At 37.9% G+C, this 13,467-nt stretch overlaps 1 protein-coding gene across 1 annotated transcript in view; it reads left to right on the top strand.

Annotated features, from left to right (window-relative positions):
• The window catches only part of LOC124281933, a 39,151-nt gene that overhangs the window by 2,494 nt on the left and 23,190 nt on the right, over positions 1–13,467 (top strand). Inside the window, exons 2-3 of the mRNA XM_046717939.1 lie at positions 6,813–8,764; positions 9,931–10,099. Of these exons, the coding sequence (XP_046573895.1) occupies positions 7,128–8,764; positions 9,931–10,099 (1,806 nt within the window). The 5' untranslated portion in view covers positions 6,813–7,127. The remainder of the gene's footprint in view (positions 1–6,812; positions 8,765–9,930; positions 10,100–13,467) is intronic.

Raw genomic sequence — 13,467 nt, 5'->3', positions numbered from 1 at the left:
CTCACTCACTCACTCACTCCACCCACCCACCCACAGCGGACAAAAAGCTCACTAAGCATCATAGAAGTTACAACTCCTCCTTAAAACCTTAAAACTAATAGAGTGGTCCCTGGGACTCCATGTTTGTGAGTCGAGATATAAAACCCTGGTTACATTAGCTACATTTTGATTCTTGAAATAACGGTATTGAAATATTATATTTTTAAACTGTGCAATACCTCTGTCTTTGTAAGAAAAACATTTTTCTTTATATTCTGGACTTTGTATAGTTGACTTATCGCAATCAAATTAATTCTTTTCAAAGGCAAACTTTACAAAAATGTTTTGTTTGTTTGTTGTTTGATGCTGCACTCAGCAATATTCCAGCTATATGTCAGTGGTCTGTAAATAATCAAGTCCAGACCAGACAATCCAGTGATCATCAACATAGGCATTGATCAACGCAATTAGGATACTATGACTTACCGGGTAGGTCAACAAGCCAGCGAGTCTGATCACCCGATCTCGTTAGTCACCTCTTACGACAAGCATGGTTTTGCAGACGATCAATCCAAACCCGGATCTCAACGGGTTGCTGTGAAAATGGGTCTTGCAAAATATGATATTTAAAATGAATTTTTTATCTATCACTATATTTTTTATGAGAAAGGTTCAAGCTGATATTGTACTGACCAAGTGGTTTAGTCACCAAGGAAGTATATGAATCATGCAGTGTTAATGATGTGACTGACAGTCAGCTGTTAGGACTGTGTCACCGCTTGTCAGCATGTACAGGAAGAGAGTGCTGTGGTTGGTTGGTTGGTTTGTTAAATGACGCACTCAGCAACATTCCAGCTATATGGCACGGTCTGTGAATAATCGAGTCTGGACCAGACAATCCAGTGATCAACAGCATGAGCATCGTTCTACGCAATTGGGATGCGATGACATGTGTCAACCAAGTCAGCGAGCCTGGGACAGTTAGTGATAACTGCAGTGTTTACATTGTCATTATGGGCTTTCTATTTACCACAGCTGGTTCTCAAGAATGTGCAATAGCCTGTCAATATTCATGATTTACAGATGATGACATGTATTGAAGGATTTGACATTCAACACCCACAAAATGTTTGTATCCTACTTAGGGGAATACAATATGAGTGAGTGAGTCTAGTTTTACGTTGCTTTTATCAATATTCCAGGAATATCACGGTGGGAACATCAGAAATGGGCTACACACATTGTACCCATGTGGGGAATCGAATCCGGGTCTTTGGCGTGACAAGCAAATCCTTTAACCACTTGGCTACTCTACCACCCTGAATACAATATGAGGACAATCCCAGCTTAAAGTTCACATCTATGCAAGGCTGTAATAACAAGTAAGGTTTACAAAAGCAGAATGCTAAGTGAAGTAAGAGAAATGTATTGTAGTTACCTGGTTTTGTTATATAAATAATTGAAGCACAGCAGTCATGGGAAGACAACACAAGATGTACATAGCGTATACACAAGCAGATCAGACATACTTCAGGATGATATTTAATAGTGAGGCTGGTACTTTGGTCTCACTTTTATATAGAAATTATCTGAACAACAACAAATAAACCAACAGTAGCAACAGCAGCAGCAGCATCTCCTTCGGTAGTAAAGTGAAGACTACAACTGGTTTATTTGTAACATACATTACAGCTTGGGTAATGGATGATTAAAACGCACAAAACACACACAATAGGAAGCAAATCTTAGCTTAAAGAAATGACTGTTTGACAAGTTGAAAACACACAAAAAGATTCAAAAGTTTCCAAGTCTTGTAGAGTTGAAGGTAAATAATGTTCCATATTTATGAGTTTTATCAATTTACAGATCCATCTGCCGTGAAACAAAGTCACGATCTGAATATAAAAATAGTTTGCTATTCTTCACAGATTAGAATATAACAATATAACGTCAATACAGTGACAAACTCTCTAAATAATGATCCAATGTATTGTCTTTCTATGGCCACTGCAACAGTTACAACCAATCATGTACAGATTGCTGTAAAACTGTTAAATTGCCTCCACTGTTCATTATTAACCAACCAACAAACCCAACAACCCATATAGCTATGCCAAATAAGTAATATTGAGCAACATCAGCTTACATATACTTTTGTTCTGCCTTAACAAGGTGTAATCTGTCTGCAAGGAATCTCTTAACCATTCACACTGTAGTCTGTAGAAAGCAAAGGCCTCCATTACACAAAGACTGTATTACGCCTATGTTGAAGTACGGGAGATACAATCATCTTAGTGCTAAGATCAATTTGAGGAAGGGCACCCTGGAGTATTCTTAATTTCAGCCAGGTTTTTGCTTGTAAAACAAACAATCCTTATAAAACCAGATTATTTCCCAGCTCAGGGACTGCTTGTCTGAGATTCAAATGGTAGACTATATCATATTTTATGACTTCAATCAGAATTATTGGAAATCAACTTTGAACAGATGGTATGATTGAATGCCTGACATGATCAATATTTCATCTGTAATCAGCGTGTGCTGTGACTAGGTCTGCCTCCTAGCCTGTCCTGCATTATTTATCAGACTCTGTACCTGTTGAAGTTCGTTAGGGATGCTGTCAGATTGTCTGGTTAAGCTGGCTTGAATGTCATGAATAGGTAGGTGACTTTGGAATGGTTTAGAAATCGGCATGCTGTCCAGACGTTTGACTGTTTTCATTTACAGGTGAGTAAATTGGTGACTTTGGATGGTTTAGAAATCAGTATGTTGTCTAGAAATTTGACTGTTTTCATTTACAGGTGAGGTATGGACATGCATTTCCATATTTTCCTTTACATATGTGTTTAAATCTGGTAACCATTCTTGCTTGTTTTGAATAATGGATGAAATACTGCAAATGAAAGACAAGAGTAACCAGGCTTTTGGTTGTACAATGGTTCTACTGTAACCCAAGATTCAGGTGTTGTGTTGTAATGTTTGGGGTACAGGTTAGAAAAAGTGTGTGACCCTGGACTGATTATTAAAGTATATGGTATTATGGTCGGTCTACAATAAATCAATATGTGCTAGAATAATTGTTTTGTTGCTCCAGTTTATCTGACAATAATTATCAATTGTCCAAAAATTAGGATAATGCTTTTGTTGATGTTGATCATAGAGACAGTTGGTTTCCGTTCAAGTGACTGGTTCTTTTTAAAGGCATTTATTATCATTTCTGTCCAAAATTAAGCATGAGAATTGAACTATTTGATGGCCATTAAAAGTAATTAATTCTTTAAATGCAGGGTCCATTGATCCACATGATAAAATCATGTTTGATGTTACGTCATATTCACTGAAAATTAGCTCTCGTCAAAACCCATGCTTTGATCTTAGAGCATGGCAGGCTGTATGTGTGATCCATTATGGATATTGCACTGTGTGAACCAAGATGTTTAAGTGTCATTTAAGTCTGACAGTGTGTAGATGATTCATTTATTGAATTTATTGATAAGAATACTAAATGGCATCTGTACAAAAGGTAGTGATGCATGTGTATGTGTAGACTAATGCTTAGTCTCTGAATATATATAATTTTGATAGTAACAAACAAGCCCATTTAAATTGAAAAGGAGCCCCAGGGAGACCAGAGCTGAGAAATCTAGACTTGCTTTATTTAGGGCTTTAGCACTGCAGAGAGGGCTTGGCAGTAGGGAAAATAATGTGGTTCAGGGACTGTGAGACAGACTAGTGTATGTGCTATGATTCTGTTTGTTTTGTGACATGGTGAGGTTAGAGTAGGATTTGTAGTAAGGTCCTTATGGTCATCAAAAGGATGAACAGTATGGGTTCTACAAAGGATGAACAGTATGGGTTCTACAAAGGATGAACAGTATGGGTTCTACAAAGGATGAACAGTATGGGTTCTACAAAGGATGAACAGTATGAGTTCTACAAAGGATGAACAGTATGGGTTCTACAAAGGATGAACAGTATAAGTTTTACAAAGGATGAACAGTATGGGTTCTACAAAGGATGAACAGTATTGGTTCTACAAAGGATGAACAGTATGGGGTGAACAGTATGGGTTCTACAAAGGATGAACAGTATGGGTTCTACAAAGGATGAACAGTATGGGATGAACAGTATGGGTTCTACAAAGGATGAACAGTATGGGTTCTACAAAGGATGAACAGTATGGGATGAACAGTATGGGTTCTACAAAGGATGAACAGTATGGGTTCTACAAAGGATGAACAGTATGGGTTTTACAAAAGATGAACAGTATGGGTTCTACAAAGGATGAACAGTATGGGTTCTACAAAGGATGAACAGTATGGGGTGAACAGTATGGGTTCTACAAAGGATGAACAGTATGGGTTCTACAAAGGATGAACAGTATGGGATGAACAGTATGGGTTCTACAAAGGATGAACAGTATGGGATAAACAGTATGGGTTCTACAAAGGATGAACAGTATGGGTTCTACAAAGGATGAACAGTATTGGTTTTACAAAGGATGAACAGTATGGGTTCTACAAAGGATGAACAGTATTGGTTCTACAAAGGATGAACAGTATGGGGTGAACAGTATGGGTTCTACAAAGGATGAACAGTATGGGTTCTACAAAGGATGAACAGTATGGGTTCTACAAAGGATGAACAGTATGGGTTCTACAAAGGATGAACAGTATGGGATGAACAGTATGGGTTCTACAAAGGATGAACAGTATGGGTTCTACAAAGGATGAACAGTATGGGTTCTACAAAGGATGAACAGTATGGGTTTTACAAAGGATGAACAGTATGGGTTTTACAAAGGATGAACAGTATTGGTTCTACAAAAGATGAACAGTATGGGATGAAAGTATGGGTTCTACAAAGGATGAACAGTATGGGTTCTACAAAGGATGAACAGTATGGGATGAACAGTATTGGTTCTACAAAGGATGAACAGTATGGGTTCTACAAAGGATGAACAGTATGGGTTCTACAAAGGATGAACAGTATGGGTTCTACAAAGGATGAACAGTATGGGTTCTACAAAGGATGAACAGTATGGGTTTTACAAAGGATGAACAGTATGGGTTCTACAAAGGATGAACAGTATGGGTTCTACAAAGGATGAACAGTATGGGGTGAACAGTATGGGTTCTACAAAGGATGAACAGTATGGGTTCTACAAAGGATGAACAGTATGGGATGAACAGTATGGGTTCTACAAAGGATGAACAGTATGGGTTCTACAAAGGATGAACAGTATGGGATGAACAGTATGGGTTCTACAAAGGATGAACAGTATTGGTTCTTCAAAGGATGAACAGTATGGGTTCTACAAAGGATGAACAGTATGGGTTTTACAAAGGATGAACAGTATGGGTTCTACAAAGGATGAACAGTATTGGTTCTACAAAGGATGAACAGTATGGGATGAACAGTATGGGTTCTACAAAAGATGAACAGTATGGGTTCTACAAAGGATGAACAGTATGGGTTCTACAAAGGATGAACAGTATGGGTTTTACAAAGGATGAACAGTATGGGTTCTACAAAGGATGAACAGTATTGGTTCTACAAAGGATGAACAGTATGGGATGAACAGTATGGGTTCTACAAAGGATGAACAGTATGGGTTCTACAAAGGATGAACAGTATGGGTTCTACAAAGGATGAACAGTATGGGTTCTACAAAGTACTGGTCAGTGCTTGAAATTAACGTCTGTCCTTAGGCCCGAAGACGACTGAAAACCACTCATCCCCAATGACTCTGACTGTGACTGCTCTGACATATCCCTGTCTGAACATTCTGATTCAGACTTGGATCTTGACATTGGATGTTGATTTTGTTGTAAATGAAGGATCTTGACATTGGATGTTCATTGTGTTGTAAATGAAGACTAGACAGTCACTTGAAACTCTTAAATCAGTTTGTTAGTTGTCACATTTTTTGTTTGCTGGGAATTACTTATATTGTACAAATTTGTAGCTAAAATACAGGGCCTACACATTCTGATCAGAACCCACAACTTTTTATGGTTCTGGGTCCTTAGGGCCTGCAGCTTTTCAGGGTTAAGGGCAAACACTGGTACCGGTAATGCATGTTCACACCACCCAATGAAGATCCGGGTTAGAATTGGTCTTTTTTCAAACCATGCTTTTCGTAAGAGGGCAAGGGACAAACAGTCTTTCTCCAGATGTTGATGAGGGAATAATGTTCCATGAATATCATTAGTGTTGAAATGTGATGTAGTACTTAACATTATATTGTATCAAAACTAAATCATATGTCTTTGATATATTTACCCCCCTGCAATGCCTTTTGCGTTATTAGAACAGCGGTATTTTGACTTCGGTTCAGTATACCGAAATGCAATCCAAAAATTTGGTATTTTCAGTTTTCGTACCGTTCTTCTATCTAGTCATAAAATGACAGTTTTGTTCATTCAAAATAACAAAGGTTATGGTTATTTTGGATTTCTGAATAAGATATTTCTTGTGTTTCCATGGCAAAAACCGTTCAATATTTCTTCACCAAATTTGGCACATAGATAGGTCTGGTGGTGAACTGGTGCCTTTTGGTAGTTTTGGATTTCTGAATAAAATATTTTCTGTGTTTCCATGGCAACATTTTGACTTCGATTGAATTTGGTGGTCAAACTCCTTTCTGGAGCAGAACTTAAAAACCTTTCAATACTCTCCTTCCACTTTGGCGTAGTTTGCTATGTACACGCCAAAACATTTGACATAGTCATGACTAGTTGAGATATTCATGAAGAGTATTTTGCCGTTGCTGGGGATATTGATGACTTTGTCTTCTTGTTCTGAACTAATTTCACTAATATTTCTTGCAGATGCCAGATGGTGGACTGCTGAAGAAAGCTGTGTTGTTGTTGAACAATGGAAGGGTCATGAGAGAATAACAGAGTAAAACATGCATAATACATGACCATATTCCATCTTTCAGTATGTGATACAGGCAGTGGTGTCAGCAACATTTGATAGAGTTATTGTGATAAACAAGAGTACCAACCTGTAAATAAGTGATACACATTCTACTGAATGAATGATTATGACAAGTACCTGTGATAACAGTGTTGGGACAAGTTTGAAACCTAAGACATGATTAGAAGTGTTGATGAAAAGATGTAGTATTTGAAGTATTCAAAATGGATGTGCCATACAGGTGCCCAAAGTGTGGAGACGGGAAGGTGTTTCCAGTATTAAATGATCTAAAGAAGCATTTGTCACAGGAACATTCTTATGTGCCAAGTCCACGAAGGAGGATACAGGTTTTCAATGGAAACACTGGAGACAGATCTGGGCGTTTTTCGCCATTGCTTCAGTCATTCTTGGATGAGGGAAAACGTCTTGAAAATGATGTGCTCAAAGCCAAAGATCTTGAAATGAGCAATAAGAGGAAGAGATACGGACAGAAGGGTCAAAGTAGTTTCAGCAATAGTGATATGATGTCGGTGAGTTCGGAATTTGTGAAACCTTCGATTATTGCCGTCCAAGATGATCATCTGAAGAATACCTTAAATAGCATGACACAAGAAGTGACTCTTAGTCGGCAGAAGCAGTGGAAAACTGCTGATGCTTTGATAAAAGCTGAGGAAGTGTTGATGGGTGTAGGACAGGCTGCCGAGATGCGGTGTGGGGACCAGAAGAATGTGATTCAAAAGCTCCATGCTGAACTAAAGGAAAAGGAAACGGATCTGAAGAAGTCTCAGGAAGAACTGGATAGGCTGAAGAAGGAGCAGAACCAGCTGATTGAAAGCTCTGAGATCCTGTCCAGAAAGACTAATGATGAAAGTCAGAGGCTTAGTGAAGAACTTGAAGCAAAGGAATCTCAATTGAGCAGGATTAATACCCAGCTGTCCAGACTCCGGGACAATGGTCTGGGAGACTGGGCTGGCATGCAGACTCGTAGTCCTTCTTGGAAGTCTCACAAAGATGCTAAAAACATGATGATGGAGAGGAACATGATGAGGCAGCGAGCTGAGATGAACATGCATGGAGTGAGGGATGAAATGGATCAGTTTGATGGTAGGAATCGGAGGACTAATGCAAGGAGTTTTCAAGCCAGAGAATCTGATGCAATGAACCAGCGTAATTCCTCTTTTGAGAAGGCTGAGGAGGATATTGGTGAACTGGACATCTTGAGTCAGGAACTGAGGAAGATGCAGAGGGATGCAGTGATAAAGATGCAGGAAAAAGATAAAGAATTGATACAAGCTAGGAAAAGATCAGAAAAGCTAGAGAAAGACCGATTGGTTCTTCTTCATGAGATGGATAACTTGTTATCAAAAGCAAATAATGATAACGAGAATCTGAAAACAGAACTCCGACGCAAAAATGAGGAACTGCATGTATTTAATTCAGATCTTGAAGATGCGAAAAAGGAACAGGCTAAACTTGTTGGTGAAACATTTGAGTTGTATCGTGAAGCAGATAAAAATATTGCTAAGTTAAAAGAAATGCTGGCCTTGAAAGACTTTCAGCTGAAAGCTGCAAACGAAAAACTCAATCAATTCCAGGTCGCGAACGAGCAGCTGTTAGCTGAGAGTGAGAGCATTGTACAACACGCGGATGAGAAAGGGAGTATTATGGAGTCCATGCTGAAAACAACGGAGAAGAGTTTACAAATGATGGAGAAAGAGCTGGATGACACAAAACGTGAGAAGGATAAACTCCTGGAAGAAGCTGAAACTTTGAAACAGGAGGTTGTGGACAGGACGAAGTCACTAGCAGAGCTGCAGGAGGAGGTGACAATGAAGGAAGACGAACTTCAGAAAACAAACAAGTAAGATCTTTTGTATAGTTTCGTTTAGAAGATGACGATAATGTTTATTCTCAATATATAAACTCAATATATAGACATCATAAGTTCTTGAAAAACAAATTCTGACATTCTAATAACTGGAAAGTGAAAAGGAATGAAATATTGCAAAATGAAGCAAATGGAATTTGAAAAGTCTTAGTTTAGTCTCTGAATAAATAAACAAAATTTCCATTTAAATTGAAACGGAGCTCCAGTGAGTTGGGAGATTTGGACCTGAGGAAGTCTAGACTTGTTTCATTTAGGGCTGTCAGAATGTCAGAGCCTGAGGAAGTCTAGACTTGTTTCATTTAGGGCTGTCAGAATGTCAGAGCCTGAGGAAGTCTAGACTTGTTTCATTTAGGGCTTTAGCATTGCAGAAAGGGCTGGGCAGAAGGGGAAATAATGTGGTTCATGGACTGTGAGACAGACTAGGCGATACATTAAGAGATACACTCTACCCAATGTAGAACTATGGTTGCCTATGATTGTATTGAATATGGTACAAATATGATCAAAATGAGAATCTAGATCAATTATCTAGACATTGTAGACTAACTGAAGTTTTACTGTTTTCTTGTTCACAATAACAATATAATTCAACACCCTGACTGACATTCAGGGGAAAGACACTTTCTCCAGTGCAGCTCTTGAACGTATCTATTTTCATTTGTAATTTTCTGATGAGAATGTCAGAGTGCCTGAGAAATGATATAAAGTTTGTTACAGTATGTGCAATATGTAAAGTTCTCAAGGTAACAAGGCCTCACTCCAATATTGCCACCACAAATTTATAGCTTTGGCCTCATTTTGATCCCATTTATGTTGTAATAAGAATCCTTAAGTTTGTGAGTAACAAAGTGTATCAATATGAAGATAAGCCTCATGCATCATCTTTTCTCTTCAGCATTGTCAACGTCAGTTAAACTCTGCATCCAAGTATTTTGTTACGGAAATCTGAAGATCATGTCATTTTTGTGTATTTATTGTTTAATGAGTTTACCAGCCTCAGCCAGAATACAAACAAATACAATAGTTGTACCAGTATAAAACTACGAAATCATACAAAAGTGCTACTGAACTTGCTGGTCATAGAACCATAAATATAGATGTGTAATATTACAGGTGAGTAATTATCCATTTCATTCCAGTGATCTACAAACACTCCAGACATTCCTGCAGACGACGGCAGCCAAAGAATCAGTTGCACGTCAGGAACTGGAAAAATTCATCACTGAGCTGATTGAGAGAGCCGACAAGGCAGAGAAAGAGTTACGGGCCCTGAAGCGAAAAGTACGGGCAGCAAGTGAAGAGTCACAGGTATGGAGTGTGTCTCTGAAAGAAGGACTTTTATGCTGTAGCTATAGTGGTGCCCTGTAAATAACCAGGGGCCCGTTTCACAAAGCGATCGTAGCAGTATGACTGTCGTAAGTCTATGTTAAAGTATGGGAGTTACGATCACCTTAGTGCTGCGATCGCTTTGTGAAATGGGACTCTGAATATACCTTATCAATATTCTTGTTTATGTTAATGCCCCATATTTCAGAGCCGTACAACAAAATTGGTTGAATTTTTCCATCAAACAGTTTAAATGGTGCATGGATCGGTAATACTTATATTTACATATGAATTTCTTTATGACATGTAGGGCTCGTTCAGCTTGCATAGATAATGTTTCACAGGCTCTGGAGAATATATTTCTACAAGAAAATATAATACCTAAATATTTGTAATATGATACCATTTACAATTTTTGGCCATTAAGGAACCATTTTTCACTTTTAGAGATTTTACCCCCATTTTTAAAAAACATTGCTTTAGTTTTACTAATATTTATCTGAAGACCCCATTTCAAACAATATTGTATCTATCTTGCATTGTAACTGAACAACAGAATCGGAAAGAATCACGACATCATCTGCAAATAGCATTATTGCAAGATCTCTGATATGTTCATTAATAAATACACCTCTCGTATCATTTGATAACATTTCCTTAACAAGTTCTTCAACATACAACAGGAAAAGTACAGGTGATAGAATGCAACCTTGCCTCACTCCGGCATATGTATCAAATATATCACTCATTTGAAACTTCCTGGTCCTAACAGATGCTCTCACATTGGTGTATATATTACGTAAAAGACGTTGGAGTTTGCCATGTATACCTGACTGTAGTAGTACATATAACAGTTTTGATCAATTAACAGAATCAAACAGTTTCTTAAAGTCTACGAATAGACAATTAAACTTTCCCCCTTTCTTCCGCAGATATTTATGGATAATACTGTTGAGAGTAAATATATGGTCCATAGTTGAATATTCTTCTCGAGGATATAAGGATATAAAGAAATTCAATAGTGGTAACACTACAAAGTTACTAGTTTCAGAACCTTTGGTAAGTGGGCATTGAATGCCAAGTACTCCAAGTCGCTATGTTTTGCCATACACAGTTGCATCCCTTGGGTATGCCAGGATATTATTATGGGCTTGTTATAATCGTATCTACATGTGATCTTCAAGTGGCAAGACCTATATCTCTTTACCTATATCTCAGACTTTCTATATCCAATAAGTAGCTATATTATGATACATTTTCTAAACAGTAACAAACAAAATCACTTAAAACCATGGACCCTGCTGTACAGAGCAACTTCTGCATTGAGAGTGTTATTGCTGAAATACTTCAGCACAGACCAACAGTAGGGTAGTATCAAGTATATTTTGCACAAGGTGAGCCTGATGTTTTGAATTAACAGCTGTTGGACTGGAAGGTTTGAAATAGCAATTGTATATGAAATATTTTAACATGTTTGTATTGATTGTGACACATAATCAATAGCTAAACCTTTCTATTGTTTGCAACCTGTTCCCCAAGCCATGCAGTGAATTTCTGTATCAGGTTTAACAAATATACCCGATACTTAGTTTAGTTATTTTCTTTTACAAAGTATATTTTGATAGCAAGTAACAGTGTAAATGTTTACATAAACGTCAATTTCTAGTGAACACTAACAATTTTAAGGTCAACGATACATATCACGATACGAAAAAAAGTATCGATATATTTATCATCAAAAAAAGTATCACCATTATCGATACTACGAAATATCGTCACAGCTCTAGTGACTAATTTCTCTCGTAATTTCCTCTAGCATTGATTGTCAAACATTCACACTCCTCTTGATATAAACTATATATCCTGTCCATGGCACCTGTATCGCCCATGCAGATGTGTCATACACACTGTGTATATATGTGTTGTATTGCACACATGGCGACTGGGGGCTGGTCTGTTGACAACAGCTGTCTAACGTGTCACATTCACCAGGAATGTCAACTTATTTTCCCTCAGTATTGAGTTACCGTACATTGATTTTAATGAGATGATGTCATTTTTCATGCCTATTTTGAAGCTTATGTTACAAGACAGATGTGTTAGGTTAGATTTAGTTCAGTCAGCGTGGAACAACATCTGGATATTCTTTTGACCATATTTTTTCAGATATGCTGAAATATTCTGGAAGAATTGTTATTGCTAATAAATAACCAAAACTTGTTACAAAACTTGTCATTTAAGTTTGAGTGTTTGCTGTTAGCAATATTTGAGTGATGTCATAGTTGAAATAACAGTCAAAGAATTTAAAAAACTTTTCTACCCCACTTCCCCTTGTTTTAGATAGCAGTCATTAAATGGCCAACCTGTTTAAGATGCCATAATTAGCAGTACAGAGTTGTGTCCCTTAGTCAAGTGAGAAACTGATCATTGGTTCAAATCCATGGTGCACCCTGATAGGACTCGTAGGTTTGGCAGCGTTCTGCCTATGCTTTAAGATTGTATGAAATTGGTAAATATCCACCTACTGCATGACATCAGTATCACATCAAACAGACATGCTGTGTGTTATGATGGAAAACGGTTTACAGTGATGTACAATAAAACTAAGTTTACTGTATTTGTAGGACAATATAGCCACAAAACATTCAACAGGCATTTTGTGTATGAAATAAAGTCCTGCTTAATCATTTGATAAGATAACAATATTCGTGAAAAATAGTTTGCCTTAAAAGAACCCCGACACATTCATTATGTGTGATATCTTCAGTGATATGTTGCAAGGGTCTTGTCTCACTCTTTTTTTTTTTCATGAACATGCCATATTATAAAATCAGATCTTTTAAAAAGAAAACAATACAGAATACGGCTGCCCGCATCATTTCATTAGTCAAAATCATGTCGCATTAATTCAGTCCTCAAGGGGTGGTGGGGTAGCCTAGTGGTTAAAGCGTTGGCTCGTCACGCCGAAGACCCGGGTTCGAATCCCCACATGGGTACATTATGTGAAGCTCATTTCTGGTGTCCCCCGCCGTGATATTGCTGGAATATTGCTAAAAGCGGCGTAAAACCAAACTTACTCACTCACTCCAGTCCTCAAATCACTTCATTGCCCCCCCAATTGAATCACGTATCAACTTTAAAGTTCTCTGTACTGTCTACAAATGCCTCCACAACCAAGCCCCATCCTACCTCACTGACTTGATCGCTGTATACACACCAGTCAGAACTCTTCGATCTCAGAACCAGCTCCTACCTACTGTACCAACTTTTCGACTTTCCTCATTTGGTAAACGATCGTTCTTTCATGCAGCCCCAAGACTATGGAATTCCAGTCCACATCAAAGACTCTG

Source organism: Haliotis rubra, unplaced genomic scaffold (assembly GCF_003918875.1).
Source record: "Haliotis rubra isolate DU_JTF1 unplaced genomic scaffold, ASM391887v1 Scf290, whole genome shotgun sequence".
Lineage (NCBI taxonomy): Eukaryota > Metazoa > Mollusca > Gastropoda > Lepetellida > Haliotidae > Haliotis > Haliotis rubra.
Note: the sequence above shows the minus strand (reverse complement) of the source record. Positions and strands in the feature narration are given on the sequence as shown.